The 22398-nt window shown below is 35.9% G+C and overlaps 1 protein-coding gene across 2 annotated transcripts in view; it reads left to right on the forward strand.

The window, feature by feature from the left end:
• PAFAH1B1 (platelet activating factor acetylhydrolase 1b regulatory subunit 1) overlaps positions 1–22398 on the forward strand; it is a 64742-nt gene that overhangs the window by 28710 nt on the left and 13634 nt on the right. For both annotated transcript variants that reach the window (XM_052657620.1, XM_052657621.1), the window contains exons 2-5: positions 911–1131; positions 19335–19419; positions 19705–19779; positions 20647–20853. In XM_052657620.1, the coding sequence (XP_052513580.1) occupies positions 1100–1131; positions 19335–19419; positions 19705–19779; positions 20647–20853 (399 nt within the window). In that variant the 5' untranslated portion in view covers positions 911–1099. The remainder of the gene's footprint in view (positions 1–910; positions 1132–19334; positions 19420–19704; positions 19780–20646; positions 20854–22398) is intronic.

Consider the following 22398-nt stretch of genomic DNA (forward strand, 5'->3'; position numbering starts at 1 on the left):
TTTTTTTTCAGGATATCACATACTTTTGTTTTCATATGCTTGTTCTAATGTTTTATCATAGTAAGATTGATAGTAAATAGTTGGTGTGATAATGAGATTCTTCCATGTTTATTTTTTTTCCAGACTTAACGTATTTTTAATTGAAGGAAAATTGTTTTCTCTAGCTATATTTATACAGTGTGATAAGACAAACTGTACTTAAACTTTTACAAAGTAGAGGAGATTTGAAAAATAATTCCTTAAGAAATAATTCTCGATTTTTCTTTTACCTACATTTATTCTCATTGAACCGATCATGTGTTGCAGTTACAAAGGGCTCTGAAATATTAACAAGATTAGAGAATTAGGTTGAGTACAAAGAAATATGTACTCCATTCAGTTTAAATACATACTTCTTAAGCATTGAACAATGCTAAATTATTTCTTGATTAAATGTATTGGTTAAGAGGGCATTAGATTAGCTAAATAGTTTATTTACATTATAAATAATATCAGCTGTTGTATGGTTACTAGTTGCTAACATTCAATCTTGAATTTATTTATGGTTAGAACCTTTGACTTGTCGACAGTTTGTGAAATACTTATATTGTTACTTTTTTCAGGTAATACTTTTTGTAAATTGGAAAATTTGTTTTTGTCATTAAGGAAAAACTGTTTTCTTCTCTAGAAGTTATATGTTAATATTTGAAATTCAATAAAATTGAATAGTGTTGTTTTGGCTCAGTTAACTGTTTAAGATCATTTAAAATACATAAAGTGACTATTTTGGCATTGATTTTCACAGTAGGTTGAAAAACATCATTTGGTATTCATATTACCATCATAGTAAACCTCACCTTTGAGAGTGTATACAGCAAGTAATAATTTAAATTCTAAGTGAAAGAAATAATCTTTCTCTCTCTCTCCTTAGGTGGAATGAACCTTACTTGTTGAATATCTCCTGGTTACACGTTGGATTCACTTGTGAAAGAATCATTTTCCCCTGCGTGGAAGCCACTTAGTGGCTTATTTAATTGCAAATCCAGGGATTGCAAAGCTTTTTGATTTTCCAGAAGAGGGACATACCACTATATTGAATAAACTTGATATTACAGCCAAAATGGTGCTGTCCCAGAGACAACGAGATGAACTGTAAGTTTCTCTGTTTTGTGTTGTTGTTTTTTAATCCTCTCATAAAAGACAAAGTAGTAGATTAAAATACAGCTTTGAGAGATGTATTCTAAATTAAAACTGTTATGAGGGTTCAAATATTGGTTTGGGCTATTTGGTCTGACTATTAGAACTGGGTCTTATTTTGACTTAGTGTTACTTACCCTTTTGACATCATGTGTACTTTTGAAGCAGAAAAAACAAGTAAGTTATTTGGGATAAGTTTTATTCTAAGCTTGTCTTAACTATCTTATGTTCAATAGGAAGGTAGGTGCTTCAAAGCACTTCACATTTTTTTTGTCTGGAATCCATGTATTAGAAAAATGAAATCTTTTATGTTGTCACTGCTAATGCCTTTCCTTTTTGTCTTACTATGTTTTTCATCTTTGATCATCCAATGGCTATTGTATATGAACTTTATGAAGTGGCTAATATAGTTAATGCAAGAGCATTAATGAAAACAGCATGAAATTATGTGACTAGTACTATTTTATAGTGTCTTAAAGCATCCCATATTTTATAGCATTCTGTTTTTATAGATGAGGAGCATTGGGGGGACATTTTAACTTCATATTCTAGGTTTCTTAAGGATTTTCCTGTAGGTTTTAAAAAACTTCATTTGGAAATAATTTCAGATTTCTAGAAAAGTTGTAGCATTAGTACAGAGAATACTTACACGTTTTATCCAAATTCACCTGTTATTTTTTTTACCATTTGCTCTATCATTTGCACCCTAGCCATGTGTAGTTTTTTAAAAACCATTTGAGAGTAAATTGCATGCATGAAGGACCTTTGCCCCCAGGTACTTCATTGTGCAGTTCCTAAGAATAACTATACTCTTCTATAAAACAGCAACTTCAGTAAAATTTAACACTGTCACTTTTTATTAAATGTACTTCAGTTTTACTGCTTGGGCCAGTAATATCCTTTGTAGCATTTTTTTCCCCCTCTATGATATACCATGAAGTCCAGGATTGGGTTTATTTAGTTGTCATGTCTCTTTAATCTCATTTAATCTGAAACATTTCCTCAACCTTTCTTTGTCTTTCATGGCATTAATATTTTTGAGTAGTATTTAAAGTTTTTTCTTGTTGAATGAGAGATTCTTTAAATTTTGTAGTGCTTTATAATTTTCAGATGTTTCGCGCATACAATTTCATATACTTCCATGATAACCCCTTTTGCCTCTCCCCACTGATGACCAACCACTGGCTTATTCTCTGTGTGAGTCTGCTTCCGTTTTTTTTTTCTTTCATTCACTAGTTTGCTGTATTTTTTCAGATTCCACATATAAGTGATATCATAACAGTATTTGTCTGACTGCGTAGTACCCTCCAAGTCTGTCCATGTTGCTGCAAATGGCAAGGTTTTCCTTTTGGGGGCTGAGTATTATTCCATTGTATATATACCACATCATCTTTACCCATTCATCTCTTGGTGGACAGGTTGCTTCCATACCTTGGCAATTGTCCATAATGTTACTGTGAGCGTTGGAGTGCACATATCTTTTTGAGTTAGTGTTTTTGGAGTGGAATTGCTGGGTCATGTGATGGTTCTGTTTTCAGTTTTTTGAGAAACCTCCATACTATTTTCCTCATTGGCTGTGCCCGTTTACATTCCCATCAACAGTGTTTGAGGGCTCCCTTTTCTCCATAACCTTGCCAGCATTTGTTATTTGTGAGTCTTTCGATTGTTTCTTTGTTTTGGCTGCATCCTGTGGCATGTGGCATCTTAGTTCCCTGACCGGGCGTCGACCCATGCCCCGTGTGTCGGGAGCATGGAGTCTTAACCATGGGACCAACAGGGAAGTCTTTTTTTTTTTCAAAATAGAGTGTTTCTCAGTTTGTTTTCTTCCTCATAATTAGAGCCAGTCTATGCATTCTTGGACAGAAAGCTACATAAATAATATTGAATTCTTGTCAGAATATCATATCTAGGCACATCCCTCAATGATGATGTTAATTTTGACCCCTCAGTCTCAGTGCCTATTGTCTCCATTATAGAGTTACCGTTATTTCCTCTTCAGCAAATAAATGGGGAGACACTTTAAGATGATGCAGACATTCTTCTTCCTATCGATATTTCTCCCCTAGATTTAACATCCATTGATTATTCTTGCCTGAATGATTCTTTACTACAATGGCTGTAAAGTGATGATTTTCTAACACTACTACTCATTCTGTATTTATTAGTCAGCACTCAGCATTTTACTGTAATCAGTGCATCTTCTTTTTCTTTCTTTTATGTATGTGTCTTTTCATTATTGGTATTAATTCATGGGTTCTTAAATTTCCAGTTGTTTATCATTCATTACTATTGTACTGTTTGGGTGCTTGAATTGTCACAAATTTCACATAGGAGCCTCTTCAGTTTGCTCTTTTATGTGCCCCTATCATTTTTTGTAAGCAATTCCTTACTTTCTAGGATAATAGGATGTTCCAAGCTTATTGTTTACTTTAACAATTTGTTTACCTCAATAATTTGTTTACCTTAACAAGGATTTGCCTTAACCATAGAGTCAGCCATTGCTCCAAGAAGCCCTGGTTCTTCTTAGTGAAAGTGAAAGTCGTTCAGTTGTGTCTGACTCTTTGCGACCCCATGGACTATACAGTCCATGGAATTCTGCAGGCCAGAATACTGGAGTGGGTAGCCTTTCCCTTCTCCAGGGGATCTTCCCAATCCAGGGATCGAACTCAGGTCTCCCACACTGCAGGCGGATTTTTTACCAGCTGAGTGGTATTTGAGATCAAGATATGGGCATTAAGTGTACTCATTACTAGGGATGTCTTTGCTTTAGGGCCCTTTAAGTAGACAGAACTAGGAAATACATATATGTGTTAACACATATACAGACTCCCTAGCTCATATTTGTGCTAAGGTTTCTCAGTCTTTGCACAGTTGACATTTGGGGCTGAGTAATTCTTTGCTGTGGGGGCTGTCCTGTACATGCTTGGTTGTTTAGCAACATCCCTAGCTTTTGCCCACTATATGCCATAACCAAAAATATTTCCAGACGTTGCTGCTGTCCTCTGGGAGGACTGTAATACTTCTAAAATAGTTTCAGAATTATTATTATGCTCCTACCAGTGAAAACTCTCCTGGAAAGGGTCCAGAGTTTGAATGCAGTTCTTCCCCCATCCGTTCTACTGAAGACAGAGTGTGTAATGAAATACTGAGTAAGTTACATAGATTCATTTTGTGTTTTCTCTCCCTCTTCATGTAGTTACATCATTCATTTGAAATACAGTTGGGTACATCTGTTCTGTTAATAGCTTTTCCAGTTTCTTGTGTTTTACATTGCACCTGCTCCTCATCTTTATTATGTATGTTTCCTGTTTTTTGCTTCTTTCACAGTTAAAAGGCAGCATACTGTATATTCTCTTTTGCATTTTACTTTTTTTCACTTAACAGTGTCTCCTGGAACTCACTCCTGTCAATTCATAGAAATCCTCTTCTTTCCCCACCCCTCCAATAGCTGGATAGTACTCCGCTGTTTATACACCAGTTTTTCAACCATTCTTCCCTCCATGTTTGAACATATAGGTAGTTTCCACTATTTTGTAATTGCAAAGAATATTGTAATGATTGACCTTGCATATGTACTTTTATCTTATAGAAGGCATATCTGGTTTTTAATCATTCTTGTTTCTGTCTTTTCTTTAGATAGATTTTTTCTTTAGGTAGAAGATTCTTTTCTTCTCAATAACTTGTGAGAGCTGACTGCAAGTCTTGCTTATCACCCTCATAATCAGGATGAATATTTAAATTATGGCCAAGAATAGAGCTTTTAATTTGTCTAAAAATCAGTTGAGAAGGGAAGAACCTAATTTCAGGTGGCTAAATTTTTACAGAATTTGAGATAACTGACTTAAAAGTTTTCATCAAGCAAAGCAGATTTGTCCCACAGATCTAAATATACATTTAGGATATGGATTTAGTGTCCTCCAGTTTTTAGGAAGGAAATAAAATGAAGGGTTTTGCTTTTTTTCCTGTTTTTGAAAATGATCTGAACACATATTTACTATGATAGCAAGAAATAAGTGTTTATGTGCCTCTTACAAGTAAGATAAATTTTGGCACCTCAGTTGGCCTTTGTAACATTTTAGCATTTCTAAAGGTTGGCAAGCAGTTTAAACTATAAAATTCTTTTAGGCTTTTTTGAAATAGAAATGAAATTAATTTTTTTACAAACTTGAAACATAATTTGTGATTCAGCCTAGCAAATGTGTATTGCTTACCTTGTGTGTTCTTCCTACTCTGGGGCATATAAACATGAGTAATAACATGAAACCATAAAAAAAAAAAAAGAAACCATTTATGTGGATATGACAAGCATCTTTTAGATAAATCAAGGGTGGGAGAAATTAAAATGATCCAATTTTACAACTAGTAACAGAGGTAGTTTTCTGACTTTAAATTCACTATTCATTAAACAAAATTCTGTTACCAAAAGAAATGTATGTCAAAATGTAAACCTAACCCCCCATTTTCTCAGTCCCGGTTTCGAGAAGTGGCCACCATTACCCCTATATAATTTTTTGAAGACATTTTTCATATGTTTACAAAAATTGCATGAACATCTTCTTCCCCCTTAAGATTTATAAGATAGAATTATACTTTACAAACTGCTTTTAATATTTTTTGTCACCCTTTCTGTGAGTTTGGAAATGTTTACTATCTGTTGCTAGTTCATCTAATAGCAACTTTTGTACATCTTATACCTCTATTTCTTTATCAGAGTTTATGCATTGATTCTCCTCCATGGAAGATGAAGGGAGTCTGTTATTTTTACATTGTCCTGGTTGATGATATTTGTACTGTTCGATCTGATGTTCACTCCCTAATTCTTCCGTGCAACAGCTTTCCTATTGTATCTTTTTAACACTTATATTGAAGTATAGTTGATACGTAAATAACTATACACATTTAATATGTACAATTTGATGAGTTTGGTCCATTCTTATATTCTTATTTTGATTACTCTTGTTGAGTTCAGTTCACTTCAGTTCAGTTGCTCAGTTGTGTCTGACTCTTTGCGACCCCGTGAACTGCAGTACGCCAGGCCTCCCTGTTCATCACCAACTCCTGGAGTCCACCCAAACCCATGTCCATCGAGTCGGTGATGCCATCCAACCATCTCATCCTCTGTCGTCCCCTTCTCCTCCTGCCCTCAATCTTTCCCAGCATCAGGGTCTTTTCAAATGAATCAGCTCTTCACGTCAGGTGGCCAAAGTATTGGAGTTTAGGTTCAACATCAGTCCTTCCAATGAACACCCAGGACTGATCTCCTTTAGGATGGACTGGTTGGATCTCCTCGCAGTCCAAGGGTCTCTGAAGAGTCTTCTCCAACACCACAGTTCAAAAGCATCAATTCTTCTGCACTCAGCTTTCTTTATAGTCCAACTCTCACATCCATACATGACTACTGGAAAAACCATAGCCTTGACTAGACAGACCTTTGTTGACAAAGTAATGTCTCTGTTTTTCAATATGCTGTCTAGGTTGATCATAACTTTCCTTCCAAGGAGTAAGCGTCTTTTAATTTCATGGCTGCAGTCACCATCTGCAGTGATTTTGGAGCCCAGAAAAATAAAGTCAACCACCGTTTCCACTGTTACCCCATCTATTTCCCATGAAGTGATGGGACCAGATGCCATGATCTTACTTTTCTGAATGTTGAGCTTTAAGCCAACTTTTTCACTCTCCTCTTTTACTTCCATCAAGAGTTGTTGGGTAGATTTTGTCATTATGTACCTTTTCAAGATGGACCTATAGATGGACCTCTATGGGTCTTTGCATGCCAGAGAATACAGTTTTTTGCTCCTAAAATGAATAAGTAAAAAGTGAAGGATTTTTAGATTATACATTTTTCTCACTCAATTACAAGTATTAGGGGGGAAATTGCCATGTTTTAGATTGCAAAAAAAATCTCAAATTCCAAAAAAGCAGAAATCACATGGGCCTCATTTGCTGATCATAACGCTATAATAATGCAATCTATCCATCTGAGCATTTAAATTATATACTTCTAAGTAACTGGAATAAAGAGAGCCAAATGAACCTTAGGAAGTGAAGAAATCAATAATAAGGTACTCACATCAAAAACCCCTAGGATGTATAGCCCTCATAGCATACAGAAAATTAGATAGTCTTTAATGAATCTTTAAAAAAAAGAGAAATGAACTTTCAAGAAAAAGGAATTCATAAATAAAAGCAGAAATTAATGAAATAGAAGATGTAGCTTGGTAATTTGACAGGTAAAATGAAAAACTAGCTTTAAAAAGAGACTAAAATGAAAGCGAAAAGACACAAATGAACAGTAATGAAAAAGGCAACATAAAATGAAGTCCGGTGATTTTCAAAATTATGAGAATGTTCTCTTAAGTTTGAAAATCTAAATGACCTGAGTGATTCTCTAAGAAAATATATGTGATCAGATTTGTTTAAGAGAAGTTAGAAAACTTGAATAGAACCTTGACTATAGAGGAAATGGTAAAAATAGGTACAGACCAAGTTCAGGTGATTTTCAAGCCTAGACTTCCTGTCAAGTCTTTAAGGACCAGTAACTTCCCAGATTATGAGGTCTCTTCCAAAACATAGGAAAAGGTGGAAAACTTAGGAATTCATTTTAGTAGGGTGGAGTAACCCTGACAGCAACAGCAGGCAAGAGGAAAATAATAAAGAACACTACATGCTAATTCTTTTTTTTTATGCTAATTCTTAAATGAACTCAGATATAACAACTGAAGCCGGTAGTATATGAAAAAAAATTAATTATGGCCAAATATGATTTATTGCCAGAATGTAAAGGTTTTTCAGTGTTTAGAAACCTGTTAGTATAATTACTGTATTAATAAACAGGAGGAAAAAATGTGGTCAGTCCAGAGAAGATAGAAATTGTATTCTTAATACCCAGTCCTTATTGTTAGAAATTCCTTAGAAAATAAGAAATTGAATATTTACTTAATTTGATTAAGGCTTGTTGCCAGAAATCTACCGCAGACATTAGAAATACCAAGTACATTTCCATTAAAGTCTAGAACAAGTTCAGAGTTCTATGCTCCTGCTACCATTTATATTTGTATTTGAGATTCTAGCCAGTGCAGGGAGGCAACAAAAAGTATTAGAACTATAGGAAAGGAAGGAGACCAAGTGTGTTTGTAGGTGATAGCATCTGCATAGGAAATCCAACAGAGTCAACAGTAGCTTAAAAATATAATACATTTATGTGTGTCTCTACACATAAAGATGTCTGTAAGATCTCTTGATAAGTCAAGTAATCTGGTTGCTAAATAAGATGTTATAATACGTTTCTGTTAAATACCCTCCCCACACACAGCTGTGCATTTTTTTTGTGCCTGTATCTGTGTAGATGCACAGATAAAGGCCTGAAGTGTTAAGCATGGTTACTTCTGAAGAGAAGAATGAAATTGGATAAATGTAGAATGAAGATATGTGCCAGTATTGTTTCATTATTTTAGAAGACAAATACATTTCTTTTTTGTGTAAATAAAAAGTTTAATGTGTTTTCTTCTAAACAAAGTAACTATAGATGATGATTATTCTCTGACATAGGTTGCAATGGAGAAGTGTTCAGTTCAGTTCAGTTCAGTCACTCAGTCGTGTCCGACTCTCTGCGGCCCCGTGAATTGCAGTACACCAGGCCTCCCTGTCCATCACCAGCTCCCGGAGTTCAATTAGACTCGCCTCCATCGAGTCAGTGATGCCATCCAGCCATCTCATCCTCTGTCGTCCCCTTCTCCTGCCCCCAATCCCTCCCAGCATTAGAGTCTTTTTAGGTCAGCCTATTTCTTTTTGCTTTTCTGCCTAGGTACCCATAGTATCTGTATACTTGTTCATGTTTCCCAAGCTAGGTTTTGTTTTGTTTTGTGTTTTTTTGGCTGTATGGCATGAAGGATACTAGTTCCCCTGATCATGGGTTGAATTCCTATCCCCTTGCAGTGGAAGCATGGGAGTTCTAACCGCTGAACTGCTAGGGAAGTCCCTGGATGTTCTTTATTTTTTTCTCTTAGTATATTTGGTTATATTGTATTGTGTCTTTTGGATTCCTTTTATTTTCAGTTTTATGTTACCTTAGATTTTTTTGGGGGAAGTATAGAGTGTTCATCTATAATTTTCTGCTGCTTCCAGGGGTTATTCTTTCTCTCTATAGCATGCTTTCCTCTAGTTTACTTGCTTTGCTGCTTTTCCTCTTCTCTTAAGAAAGTTTGCATGGGTCCTATGTGGCATTTTTGAGTATAGTTCTGTTTTGTGGAAAGAGTAATGAAGCTGGAGTAGCTTGAAATTGAATGTGCTGTCTTAGTACACCTTTCTACCTAATTAATATAGTCCTTTGCTCTTGGGACATTTTACCTCTTAGTTTTCCAGGTCCTTCTTAGGTGAGCTAAACCTTCAAGTCATCTCAGGCCTTTTTTGGATAATTGTTTGTCTTTGTTGGCTAATTCTGGCTGGCACATGTAAAGCTAATTCCCTTAACCCTTCTCTTAAATCCCCCTTTACCTGTAGACAGTGCCCTAAAACTCCTCCGTGATTGCTTGTCTGTTGCTCTCTCCAAAGCTCCTGGAAACCACTGATCTTTTTCCTCTAGTTTTGCCATTTCTGGAAAGTTGATATCACATGGTATGAGGCTTTTCAGAATGACTTTTTTTGGTATGCATTTTGAGGTTCCTTCATGTCTTTTTATTACTATATTTTTAAGCTGTGTTTTGCTTTGGAAAAGATTTCCCTGGTTGCTCAGACGGTAAAGCGTCTGCCTACAATGCAGGAGACCAGGGTTCAATCCGTGGGTTGGGAAGATCTCCTGGAGAAGGAAATGGCAACCCACTCCAGTATTCTTGCCTGGAAAATCCCATGGATGGAGGAACCTGGTAGGCTATAGTCCATGTGGTCGCAAAGAGTCAGGACTGAGCGACTTCACTTTCACTCTCACTTTTGCTTTAGAAAACTAAACCTCTTCAGTTATTTGAGGGATTCAAGTTTTTCCTGTGCATGTATTTTAACATTGTATATATTTAGTGTCTATTAGGAAGTGACTCTGTCCTGGCCTTTAAAAAAAGAAAGTAAACATCTGTACTTTGCTACAAACTGAAATTGTATCCGTACATAGAAGTACACTGCTACCTGTGTGAATTAGAATCTTAATACTTGGCAGCAAAGGCAAAATATATGAATTGAGTGCTGGGACTGAAATGAGACTGTAACTGTAGTTCATACCCTTTGAATTTCAAATTTTTTATGTTGAACTATGTTTTCATTGGCTATAAATATAAGTATATATTTAGACATACAGTTCTTAATATGTTGCTTTCATCTAGCTTGTTTGAGGTTCTGCTGCCTTTATATTTCCTTGGGGTGATAGAGTATGAGCCCTTCTGAGTCTTCAAAGGAAGATTAAAGTTATTCTCAGTTTGTGTTATATTTAAGCTTTTTATTCTTTGAAAGCTTTTGATTGAAATATTTCATTAAGTAGAATGTATCATATTCTGATCATTCCAAAATAACAAATAATGACTTACAGTCCATGGGGTCACAAAGAGTCAGATGTGACCTAGAGACTAAGTGCACATACTGTAGGAGGTACTGGTATTTTCTGTTGTTAATGTTAGACTTGTCAAAACAGCAGTAGTAAATAAAACATATTTCATTTGTGAAATTGAACCAACATTATAAAATTGCTTAATGTTTCAAGATATACATTTCAGCATTTATTGAGTGAGATGTAGGCATTTCTAAAGGTAATAAAGATGTGGTCATCAATGTCAAAATTGTTGATTTTCTGTTGCACTCATACAGAGCTGCAGAACTTTTATTGTGTCATGACATTTTGTTTCCCTGAACTATTTGATTGTATTTTACAAGATTGTATTAAAAGAGAAGTCATACTGAAAAGAGAGGAGGGCAGTGCCCCAAATACAATTAAGGAAGTTGAGAAAGTTGTATGCTGAGTGGCTCCTGGTTTAATGTTTTTATTTTTTTGGTGAAGTTGACGGTCAGCTGAAAGGTGAGATACAGTTAGCTATTTGAGAGTACAGAAAGGAGACTAGGGACAAGTGAATGATTCATCAGGCAGCATTGGAATGACAACCATGTATTATGACTTGACCCATACAAGTTTTTTTAGCCAGGTAATTCTAGGGATGTCTGTTGTAAATATCTGATTTTAAGTGATCTTTACTTTTATGCTTTAGGGCTTATTTATGATGCTCTTTGTTTATTTAGTTGGTATCCCATCTAATCTTCCTATATGCTTCTGATAAGTAAGCCTTTTTAAAATTCTACTTAAACTGCTTTTTCTTGCCTTGTATGTCCTTCATAATGTTTCTGTCCTATCTTTCAGCCATTTCTGTCGTACCTTAATCTCATTTCCAGTATTTATATCTATTATTTATGTGGATCACTTTTGGAACAATTTTAAGTAATGGTAATAGGCATTCTTTTCTTGTTCTTGGCATTAATGCAGATATTTCTAGTGTTTTACCATTAACAATATTATTTATTGGTTGAAAGTTTGAGGGATTTCTTTTTAAAATATTAATAAGATATCTTTTCTAATATTAATGAAAACCTTTCTATTGTAAAGGAATGTTCTAAAATCAAGAATGTTGAAGCATTTGATCATACAGATATTGAGATCTTCATCATATTCTCATTCCCAGTTCCCCTCAGTATACCAGGTACCTGTTCTTTTACTTAATGATGAAGATACGAGTCCACTTACCGTGATTTACCTAAATTTTATTTTCCTTTACTTCACCACTGCCAGAATTAGGTCTCATTGTAACCTCTTGCTGTGCTTTACTTGTCCCAGGACTGATAGTAGTTGAATCCTGGCCTACCTTTTTGAAATATATTCAAGTGTGATGATGAAGGTTGATTATTACAATCCTTCGTCAGGGCACAGGAGGTTGGAGAGGTGTAAGACCTATGGCCAAGAACTTACCTTATCAGTACTGCCCTTTCCCCAAAGTCTCAGTGGGTGACTGTAGCATACTTAAGAAACCATGTTACCTACCTGTCTGAGAGTTGGCTAATGTATGGCAGCAGTTTGTGGAATGACCTGCAGTAGTGTCTCTGCACTTGCAGTGAACTTTCTTCACATCTTCAGCAGGATTGTGTAAATCATCTTGGCGTTTGTCTAAAATGGCATTGCCTGGGTCATTGTGCGGGCTGTCTTCTGTAGCAGGGCACCAAAGATGATGATGTGCTGCTCCTGGTGGCGTGAACCTGCATGCTCGATCCTGCTGCTGTCTTCTCATTATCCTGGTGGTGTGCCCTCCTAACCCGGTAGGGATCCCACGTTCATAGGGCCACTGCAGCCTGTCAGAGCAGTGCACATTAACCCCACTGCTTTCCTCATTCCTGAATGGTGAGATCAGTGTGTTTTTTGTAATGGACCTGGTGAGAAGACATCTATTTGTCAGTTTCTAACTTAACCTAGTTTTTCCTCATATAAACAATAAAGTTTGAGTGTTTATAGAATTCCTAGAACATGTTTATTCAGCCTTAGAGTACTAGAGTACAGAGTTTGAAGAAACACTGTTATTGTCATTTTGGTTTCACAGACCTGAATTTTGATTCTCAACTTCACCATTTATTAGCCGCCGCCCCCCCCCTAAAAAAACCAGTTAAGTTCTATGAGCCTCGGTGTCTTTACCTTTGAAAAACAGCTTCTACCTCAGCCCCCTATAGTGCATGCTCTGTAATTCTCTCTGCTTCAGTTTTGTTGGTAAGAAATGCTGGGGACCCTGAAGTATTCTGCTTTTATTGTCGGTGTTATCTAATCTTTTTAGAGTCATTTTTGTTTAACTAGCAGTTCATAGCATTTTGATACTCTTATCTCTGTAAGATTGTGAGGTTGTGTATGGGTTGGTAGTGGTGGGATGTTATGTATGACTCATACTACAAATACTACTGATATTACAGCTACAAAAATTGTCTTGGGGCTATAAGAATGAAGGGCAGGTAGGAAGTCAGCTAAAGTGCTTAAAATACAATCCTTGCATTTTTAGTAAGCTTAAGAATAGTTTAGAAAAGCAAAGTCTCGTTTGTTACTGTAGCAGTCTCACAGGCGAGCAGAAGACTCTGTCCAGGATGGCACTGTCCATATGTCAGCGAGAATTCATAGGTAAAATCCTTCACCTCAGTCTGTTCTTTTGATTTTAGCCATTTTCTGTGATTCTGCACGGCTTTATTGATTTTGGTTCTACTCAGAGTGACCTGTTGCACTTCTGTGTGAATTTTTCTTTGATTCTAGTGATACTTGTTTTTTTCATCTCCGAAGGCTTAGTAGATTTACTTAACTCGTGTATGAAATTTCTTTGAGAGATTATTATAAACTTGTGCTTTGATGCCCTCCTGTTTTCAAGGGTATGCATCTTCCATCATTAATAAAGTGATGAAGATCAACTCTGAGTCAACAACTGAGATTAGTAGCAAACTTTAGAAGCACCCTTTAGGCTTTTGTTAGAACCAGCAGGTTCTTCAGTCTTATTTATTCTTTCTTTATGTGATGGTGGTACACCTTGCCTGCGTTAGAGGTTCTGTGTTCTCAGTATGAGTTCACTTGGCATAGATGTTGAGTGGCGAGGTAACAGGCAGCGGTGAGAGTTACTTGGCCATGGGAACCTAGTATTTGATGTGGAAATAGAATTGACTAGACTGTTCTGGGACGGGTTTGTAGACTTTGCACATCATCAGTATGTTGTACCTCCCCTAATGATATCATACACATTTAAACTTCAGCTTTATTTACTGTATTTTTGTTTATATTCCCTTTCTCTTTGATAATTCAGTATTATGATATTTTAGACCATCCCCAAGAAAAAGAAATGAAAAAAAGCAAAATGGCTGTCTGAGGAGGCCTTACCAATAGCTGTGAAAAGCAAAGGAGAAAAGGAAAGATATACCCATTTGAATGCAGAGTTCCAAAGAATAGCAAGGAGAGATGAGAAAGCCTTCCTTAGTGATCAGGGCAAAGAAGTAGAGGAAAACAATACAATGGGAAAGACTAGAGATCTCTTCAAGAAAATTAGAGATACCAAGGGAATATTTCATGCAAAGATGGGCACAATAAAAGACAGAAATGGTATGGACCTAACAGAAGCAGAAAATATTAAGAAGAGGTTGCAAGAATACATAGAAGAACTCTACAAAAAAGATCTTCACCACCCAGATAGTCACGATGGTGTGATCACTCACCTAGAGCCAGACAACCTGGAATGTGAAGTCAAGTGGGCTTTAGGAAGCATCACTACGAACAAAGCTTGTGGAGGTGATGGAATTCCAAGTTGAGCTATTTCAAATCCTAAAAGATGATGCTGTGAAAGTGCTGCACTCAATATGCCAGCAAATTTAGAAAACTCAGCAGTGGCCACAGGACTGGATAAGGTCAGTTTTCATTCCAATCTCTAGGAAAGGCAATGCGAAAGAATGCTAAAACTACCACACAGTTGGACTCATCTCACACGCTAGTAAAGTAATGCTCAAAATTCTCCAAGCCAGGCTTCAGCAATATATGAACCGTGAACTTCCACATGTTGAAGCTGCTTTTAGAAAAGGCAGAGGAACCAGAGATCAAATTGCCAGCATCCTCTGGATCACGGAAAAAGCAAGAGAGTTGCAGGAAAACATCTACTTCTGCTTTATTGACTATACCAAAGCTTTTGACTGTGTCGATCACCACAAACTGGAAAATTCTGAAAAAGATTCTGAAAAACGAGACCACCTGACCTGCCTCTTGAGAAATCTGTATGCAGGTCAGGAAGCAACAGTTAGAACGGGATATGGAACAACAGACTGGTTCCAAATAGGAAAAGGAGTACCTCAAGGCTGTATATTGTCACCCTGCTTATTTAACTTATATGCCGAGTACATCATGAGAAACGCTGGGCTGGAAGAAGCACAAGCTGGAATCAAGATTGCTGGGAAAAATATGAGTAACCTTAGATATGCAGATGACACCACCCTTATGGCAGAAAGTGAAGAACTAAAGAGCCTCTTGATGAAAGTGAAAGAGGAGAGTGAAAAAGTTGGCTTAAAACTCAAAATTCAGAAAAGTGAGATCATGGCATCCGGTCCCATCACTTCATGGCAAACAGATGGGGAAACAGTGGAAACAGTGTCAGACTTTATTTTTCTGGGCTCCAAAATCACTGCAGATGGTGACTGTAGCCATGAAATTAAAAGATGCTTGCTCTTGGAAGAAAAGTTACGACCAACCGAGACAGCATATTAAAAGGCAGAGACATTACTTTGCCAACAAAGGTCCGTCTAGTCAAGGCTATGGTTTTTCCACTGGTCATGTATGGATGTGAGAGTTGGACTATAAAGAAAGCTGAGCATCAAAGAATTGATGCTTTTGAACTGTGGTGTTGGAGAAGACTCTTGAGAATCCCTTGGACTGTAAGGAGATCCAACCAGTCCATCCTAAAGGAAATCAGTCCTGAATATTCATTGGAAGGACTGATGCTGAAGCTGAAACTCCAATGCTTTGGCCACGAAGAGCTGACTCATTTGAAAAGACCCTGATGCTACAAACGATTAAAGGCAAGAGAAGGGGACGACAGAGTATGAGATGGTTGGATGGCATCACCAACTCAATGGTGATGAATTTTGTGTAAACTCTGGGAGTCCGTGATGGACAGGGAGGCCTGGTGTGCTCCGGTCCATGGGCTTGTAAAGAGTCGAACACGACTGAGCAACTGAACTGAACTGAACTGAATGCCGTGTAATAGCTCTCTTTTTCTAAACTGTTAAGTGTAAATATGGTTACTAACTAGATATTTAACTTTCCTTGGATAGAGAGCACATGCCTGATATTCTCAAGTCTCACTGCTCCTCCCCAACTCCAGTATTTTACAGTGTTCATTTTAAGCCTTACTGTAGAGTGGAATACTGAGGCTGCTTTACGTTCTGTTCTTGCTAAAGTCAACCTATGAATAGCCAGATTGCTTGGACACTTTTCAAACTATGTTTTACCTCTCTCAGATCTTTGTCATTGGTAGCGATTTCCATTTCTTTGAAACGTCCGTCTCCATTGGCTTGCTGACATCTCTTAATTTTTGTACTATAACAGGATTCTTCACTTTCTGATGGCTTCTTAAAAAGTTTGATATCTGTCAAAGTTCTATCATTTACTTTCTACTTTCCTTGCTGCAAAGTGTTTTTCACCACTTTTGGTTTGAAACACTGCTACCTATTTACCAGTTTTCCCCAATTCTTTAATTACATCAAATCCATCTCTTAAGCTTCTGATCTTTATGTTCAATTACCTTCTTTATCATATATCTTTACTTAAATGTCGTATAGCCACTTCAGGTCAAAAGATTTAAAACTGAACTAATTATATTCCTGCCTCCTCCTTCCCCCCCCCCCCCCTCCTCTTCTCCTGTTCTGTACAAATAAATGTTATTACCATGTACCAAAAACTTGTGAATCAACTGTTTTCTCCCATGTCCCACTTTGTGTAGGCTGGTCAGAATACCCATCATTTAAAAGTCTACAAGTAACAAATGCTGGAAAGAGTGTAGAGAAATTGAACCCTCCTGCACTGTTGGTGGGAATGTAAGTTGGTGCAGCCACTATGGAAAACAGTATGGAGTTTCCTTTAACAGTAATTAAAAATAGAATTACTGTATAGTCCAGCAATCCTACTTCTGGTCATATACCTGGACAAAGCTATAATTCAAAAAGAGGGTACCCCTATGTTTGTAGTGGCACTATTCACAAAAGCCAAAACATGGAAATATCCTGTCCATTCATCGATAGATGAATGAATAAAGAAGATATGATACATATATATAATGGAATACTACTCAGTGATAAAAGAGAACAAAATAATGCCATTTGCAGAAACATGGATGCAACTAGAGATTATAATACTAAGTGAAATAAGTCAAAAAGAGAAAAACACTGTATCACTTATATGTGGAATCTACAATTATGGCACAGGTGAACCTATATACGAAACAGTGGTTGCCGAGGTGGGGGTGGGGGGGGGAGATGAACTGCAGCTTGGAGGTTGGTAAATGTAGACTGTTTCGTTTAGAATGGATATGCGACGAGGTCTAGTGTATAGCACTGGAACTGTACCCAATCTCCTGGGATAAAACATAATGGACAAGAATATTTTAAAAAAGAAGTGTGTGTGCGTATGTATAACTCAGTCACTATGCCGTACAGCAGAGATTGGTACAACATTATAAATCAGCTGTATTTGAATTTTTAAAAGTTTGTGTGTTGGACTTTTTAAATGGCAGTACAGATTCACTTTAAAAACATTTATGAAGAAATTTAGTATATGGAAGTATATGAAAATGGAACAACTCTTGTTAAAGGATGGAGGTATAGTGTTCCACCTACTTGGCCAGTTTCTTTCCCACCTGCTCAGTAAATATTGATTGGAATTATTATCCTAAATTGCTTCACTACCTGTTTTATGACCTTGAATGTATCAGTCTCTCAATTATGTAATATAGGGGTTATACACTTTCCTACCTAATTTAACAGCATGGTTTTAGGATCAAAAGAGGCAGTGAATGCTGTTTTTTAGATTTAAAACTTTATAAAAAGTTTTTATACAAGTTATACGTCCTCACATAGGCCTCTCTTCCAAACACCATTACTTGGGGGATTAGGAAATTTCAACATAAGAATTTGTGGGGTATACAAATAATCAGTCTGTAGCATCTTTTGACTTAAATGTAAAGATGTTTGAAAAGCTTTGACTGTATGAATACTTATTGTAACATTATTTTAAATGTTGAAACACTGACCGGTTTTCAGTGTATTGAATGAAATGAACAGATATGTGACTTGATTAAAGCATACGTGTGAATGTATAGGCAAAGAGCATGGTATGAGTGACCTGTGCTGACCTATGTTAGTATTAATCTCAAAATATTGGGATTTTTTTAGTAAGGAAAAGGATATAGTTTCTTCTTTTAATATTCTTACCTAGAAAAGTATCATCACTTATCTGTCTTTCCTTTACCAAAAAAAAGTCCATTAAGATAATAGTTGCTATAATTTGTACATGTTACATGTACATATTGTCTGTTATATGAGCTTCAGAATTGTAAGCTGTGTGTAGTGTGTTCAGGCAAAGTTCCAGCACTCAGGCTTGACTCTGAGGAAGGAGTAGAGCTGTGTAGAAACTGAATATTTACAAATACTGCCTAAGATTTTGTAAACCCTTGACGTTTTTCCCTTTGTTGCCTGAAGAAGGAAATAAAGCTAAGTGATAGATAGGTGTCTTTTAGTGTCTTTGTTTTCCTTACCACTTGGGATATTCTTACCAAAGGGTAATTTATTTGTTGAAGGTTAGTTTGTTTGTAATATAGGCTTTGACAGCACAGTATTTGATGAAATTGTTTTGAGAGAGCCATTGCCTTCCTATTTGTATTACTTCAGAAGGCCCAAGTAGAACTGCTTGGAAATTACAAAGTAGTACTATTTACAGGTTCATGTAAAGAATTTATTTCTGAATGAATCAAATTATCCATTAATAAAACAGGCCAGAAGGTACAGGCTTGTAAGAAGCACACACAGACTCACAATAATAATCCTATACTTTCTTCATTCCCATGGCCCACAAGTGTGATGTTCTGACCTTGTAATTCTAAATTAATCTCTCATCTATGACACTGTACTGTTTGTAGCTTGTGCCTTTTCCCCACCCACTCTCATGGTTTAAAGTTGTCTCTAATATTAAAATGCTAATTATAATTTTACCAGAACAATTCTCCTTACAGAACTAAATTTCATTTGCTAGTCCTTGAGTGTCTGTAAGAATGACAAGTATTAATAATAAGGAGGGCTAAGTGTAAACATGAACAAAATTGATAATTACTGTCACAAAATGATAACTAGTTATATAAGCCAGGTCTTGATCTTACAACTTGTAAGGTAAACAACGCATTAGAAATATAACTAAAAGTTCGAGAATAGTATTAACAATCTTATGGATATGCTGTGAAGGGTTAACTATTTTAGAGGCTTTTGTGGGGTGGGTGGTTCATTTTCTTGTGAAATGCTTGTATGATTGGAAGGGTAATCCTCTTTAAAAAAAAAAAGTTGTCTTAAGGTTTATGAGATTTAAAAAAAATACTTTCTTCAACATAGGAATGAAAATTTATTAAGAGTCATTTGAATTTGTTGTCTTTCAGAAATCGAGCTATAGCAGATTATCTTCGTTCAAATGGCTACGAAGAAGCATATTCAGTTTTTAAAAAGGAAGCTGAATTAGATATGGTATGTTTGACTTTTTACAGTTACTCATGTAGTTGATGAGTAGATTTTATTGTTAAGTATCAGTAGTTAGCAGTCACCTCAGTTATTCAAAATCTTGTCATTTGTTATTATGGTTTTACTTGGCACTAAACCTGAAATTCACCCACCAACACACACCTTCTTTGTATAATCAGATAATTTTAGTGATGTTTGGGCCTAGAGATTGAATGCTGTGTATGATGTGAGGTTTTGTATTTGAGCCCTTTTTTCTTTCTTTTTTTTAAAATCTTTTTTTCCTCTCTCTAGAATGAAGAATTAGATAAGAAATATGCTGGGCTTTTGGAAAAAAAATGGACATCTGTTATTAGATTACAAAAGAAGGTAACAAAATCTTTTTCTTTTAGTTGTATTCAGAGTATTATATTAAATATAAACTTTGAAAGTATCAACATAATAAATTTTTTTCTGCATTAGCAGTTATGATTAACCTTAAAAAGGTAAATAAAAATACATTTCTATGTATTATGGCATATATAGACCATTGCTGATACATTGCTAACTTAGGCAAACAGGAGTACTGGCTGGGTTGAACGTAACACAGCCCTGACTTCAAGGAATTGGTACTGAAGAACCCATGGAACCAATATGATGCTAGGAAGAGAGCACTAAAATGTGCTCTTAAACATTTCATTTTGTTCTCTGAGCTTTGATCTGTTAAGTGAGCGCAATAAGTAATATTCTAAGGTCCTAATATTTGTACTTTCAGTAGGCAAAGTTAGAATGAATAATGTTGTTATAACATGACTTAATCCATAAAAAGCCCTTATTAGGAAAGTGCCTGGCACATAGATGTCAGTAGTGTTAGCTTTTATCATGAGTATTCTGATGAACAGGTATAATGCAAACGAAGTTTGGAAAGAATTTACTAAGGGTGGCAGAATTAGAAGGGATCAAGATAGATTTCCTACTCTTCCTCAAGTTGCATCCAGCACCTTCCAAATTCTTCAAGTTAAGGGGTTCAGGCACAATTGTGTTGAGTTTTTCTCAGTGTGCAGTTTTGTCACCCCACTAAGATTTTAGTGATATGTAATATAGATAATTTTCAGTTAAATCTAACAAATGCTTTGTAAATTGCTAAAATTTTATTCTGCATATATGGATGCAAAATAAAGGCAGTTTTAAAAATACCAAATATACAGTTTTTATCAGAATCTATCTGTATATAACTGCTGTGTGTTCCTTCTTAAGGTTATGGAATTAGAATCAAAGTTAAATGAAGCAAAAGAAGAATTTACGTCGGGTGGACCTCTTGGTCAGAAAAGAGACCCAAAAGAATGGATTCCCCGTCCACCAGAAAAATATGCATTGAGTGGTCATAGGAGTCCAGTCACTCGAGTCATTTTCCATCCTGTGTTCAGTGTTATGGTCTCTGCTTCAGAGGATGCTACAATTAAGGTAGTTTTTCTTTCAAAATTGAAAGATGTACAATAGGATAATTGTTAAAAGCAACTTTAATGTTAATTTGAGAAAATTGGGTGTCATCAGTTTAACACTGGACAAATAATAGGTCACCTAGTGCTTGAATAACTTGTCTTCTTGAAGACTGGAAGTATAAGTATTTGCCTTATTTATAAGCAGGAGGAGAACGGGATGACAGAGGATGAGATGGTTGGATGGCATCACCGACTCAATGGACATGGGGTTGGGTGGACTCCAGGAGTTGGTGATGGACAGGGAGGCCTGGCGTGCTGCGGTTCATGGGGTTGCAAAGAGTCGGACACGACTGAGCGACTGAACTGAACTGAGCTGATAAGCAGAAGTGATAGATGCAAATATAGGGTTATAAAACTAGTAATTCAGGGGATGAATATATTATGCAAAAGAATTCAATAGAGGACTTTTTTAGTCAGGAAAAAAGTTGTTTTTACAGTTTCCTTTGATTGAGACACAATACAGTGAAAGTTGTATAACCACGTACAGAAAGATAAGTTAAACATGGTTTTAAAATTTTAAGTAGGTTTCTCTAAAGATTATTTCAGATTAAGTTCTAGATTTTAACTTTCATTTGTAGAGGTATAGCTAAGCAAATGTGAGTAGATTGCCAAGATTGTTTGTATCATATAGCAACAGTCAGCATATAATGCAGGCATGACTTAAATGTATGTACTTAACCCATTCTTCAAATTAAACAGGTTGTATGTTTTCCTTTTGTGGTTTCTTCAGTTTCTAAATCAATGGCTTCTTTCTTCCTGTGGGCTGGTGATCGATGGGGCGTGCTGCCAAGTGATTTGAAGAGAGTCTTATATACATACTTGCATTACATATTTCTGTAGGCTGAGATGACTACCTATCTAATACACTGATACGTTGCTATCTTTCAAATTATGTTGACATGTATTTAATTTATTAACTTCATGATAGTCTTGTTTACTAAAAACTGCACTCCTGTCATGAACCGTGGGGTTAAGATCGGCTTGTCAAATAGATGGAAAGCTCAATCTTAACGTTTGATTTTGCAGCAGTGGTATAAAAACATAAACAGAACTGCTAAGGTCCCATCTATTGGGTCAGCTTTAAAATATTACAAATGGAGGTTTTAGAAGCTTGATACATAACCATAACACATATCCCAACAACTACTAAAATTCTCTCTTCCATTTAGTCTTTATTTAATGTGTACACATGGCTGTTTTGTTAATGACAAGCATTTGTATTTTTTATTTCCTTTTTTGATTAAACTTATTTTAGAAATACTTCTCTTGGTTTCTAATGAAATCATCATTTTTTTTGTCATTTTTAATGACAGTATTTTAATTGCATCATTTAAATATCTGAAACATTATTTCTGGTTGTCACTTAGAATTAGTTCTTAAATATTAAGAAAAATAAAGAGCAAACAAAAAACTGAAAAAATACTTTCAATTAGTAAAGCAGAGGATGGATTGCCAACTTTATAGAGTTCAAACAAGTATGATAAACAGTAACATCTCAATAGGAAAA

The sequence above is a fragment of the Budorcas taxicolor genome, chromosome 19 (assembly GCF_023091745.1).
Source record: "Budorcas taxicolor isolate Tak-1 chromosome 19, Takin1.1, whole genome shotgun sequence".
In the NCBI taxonomy this organism is placed as follows: Eukaryota; Metazoa; Chordata; class Mammalia; order Artiodactyla; family Bovidae; genus Budorcas; species Budorcas taxicolor.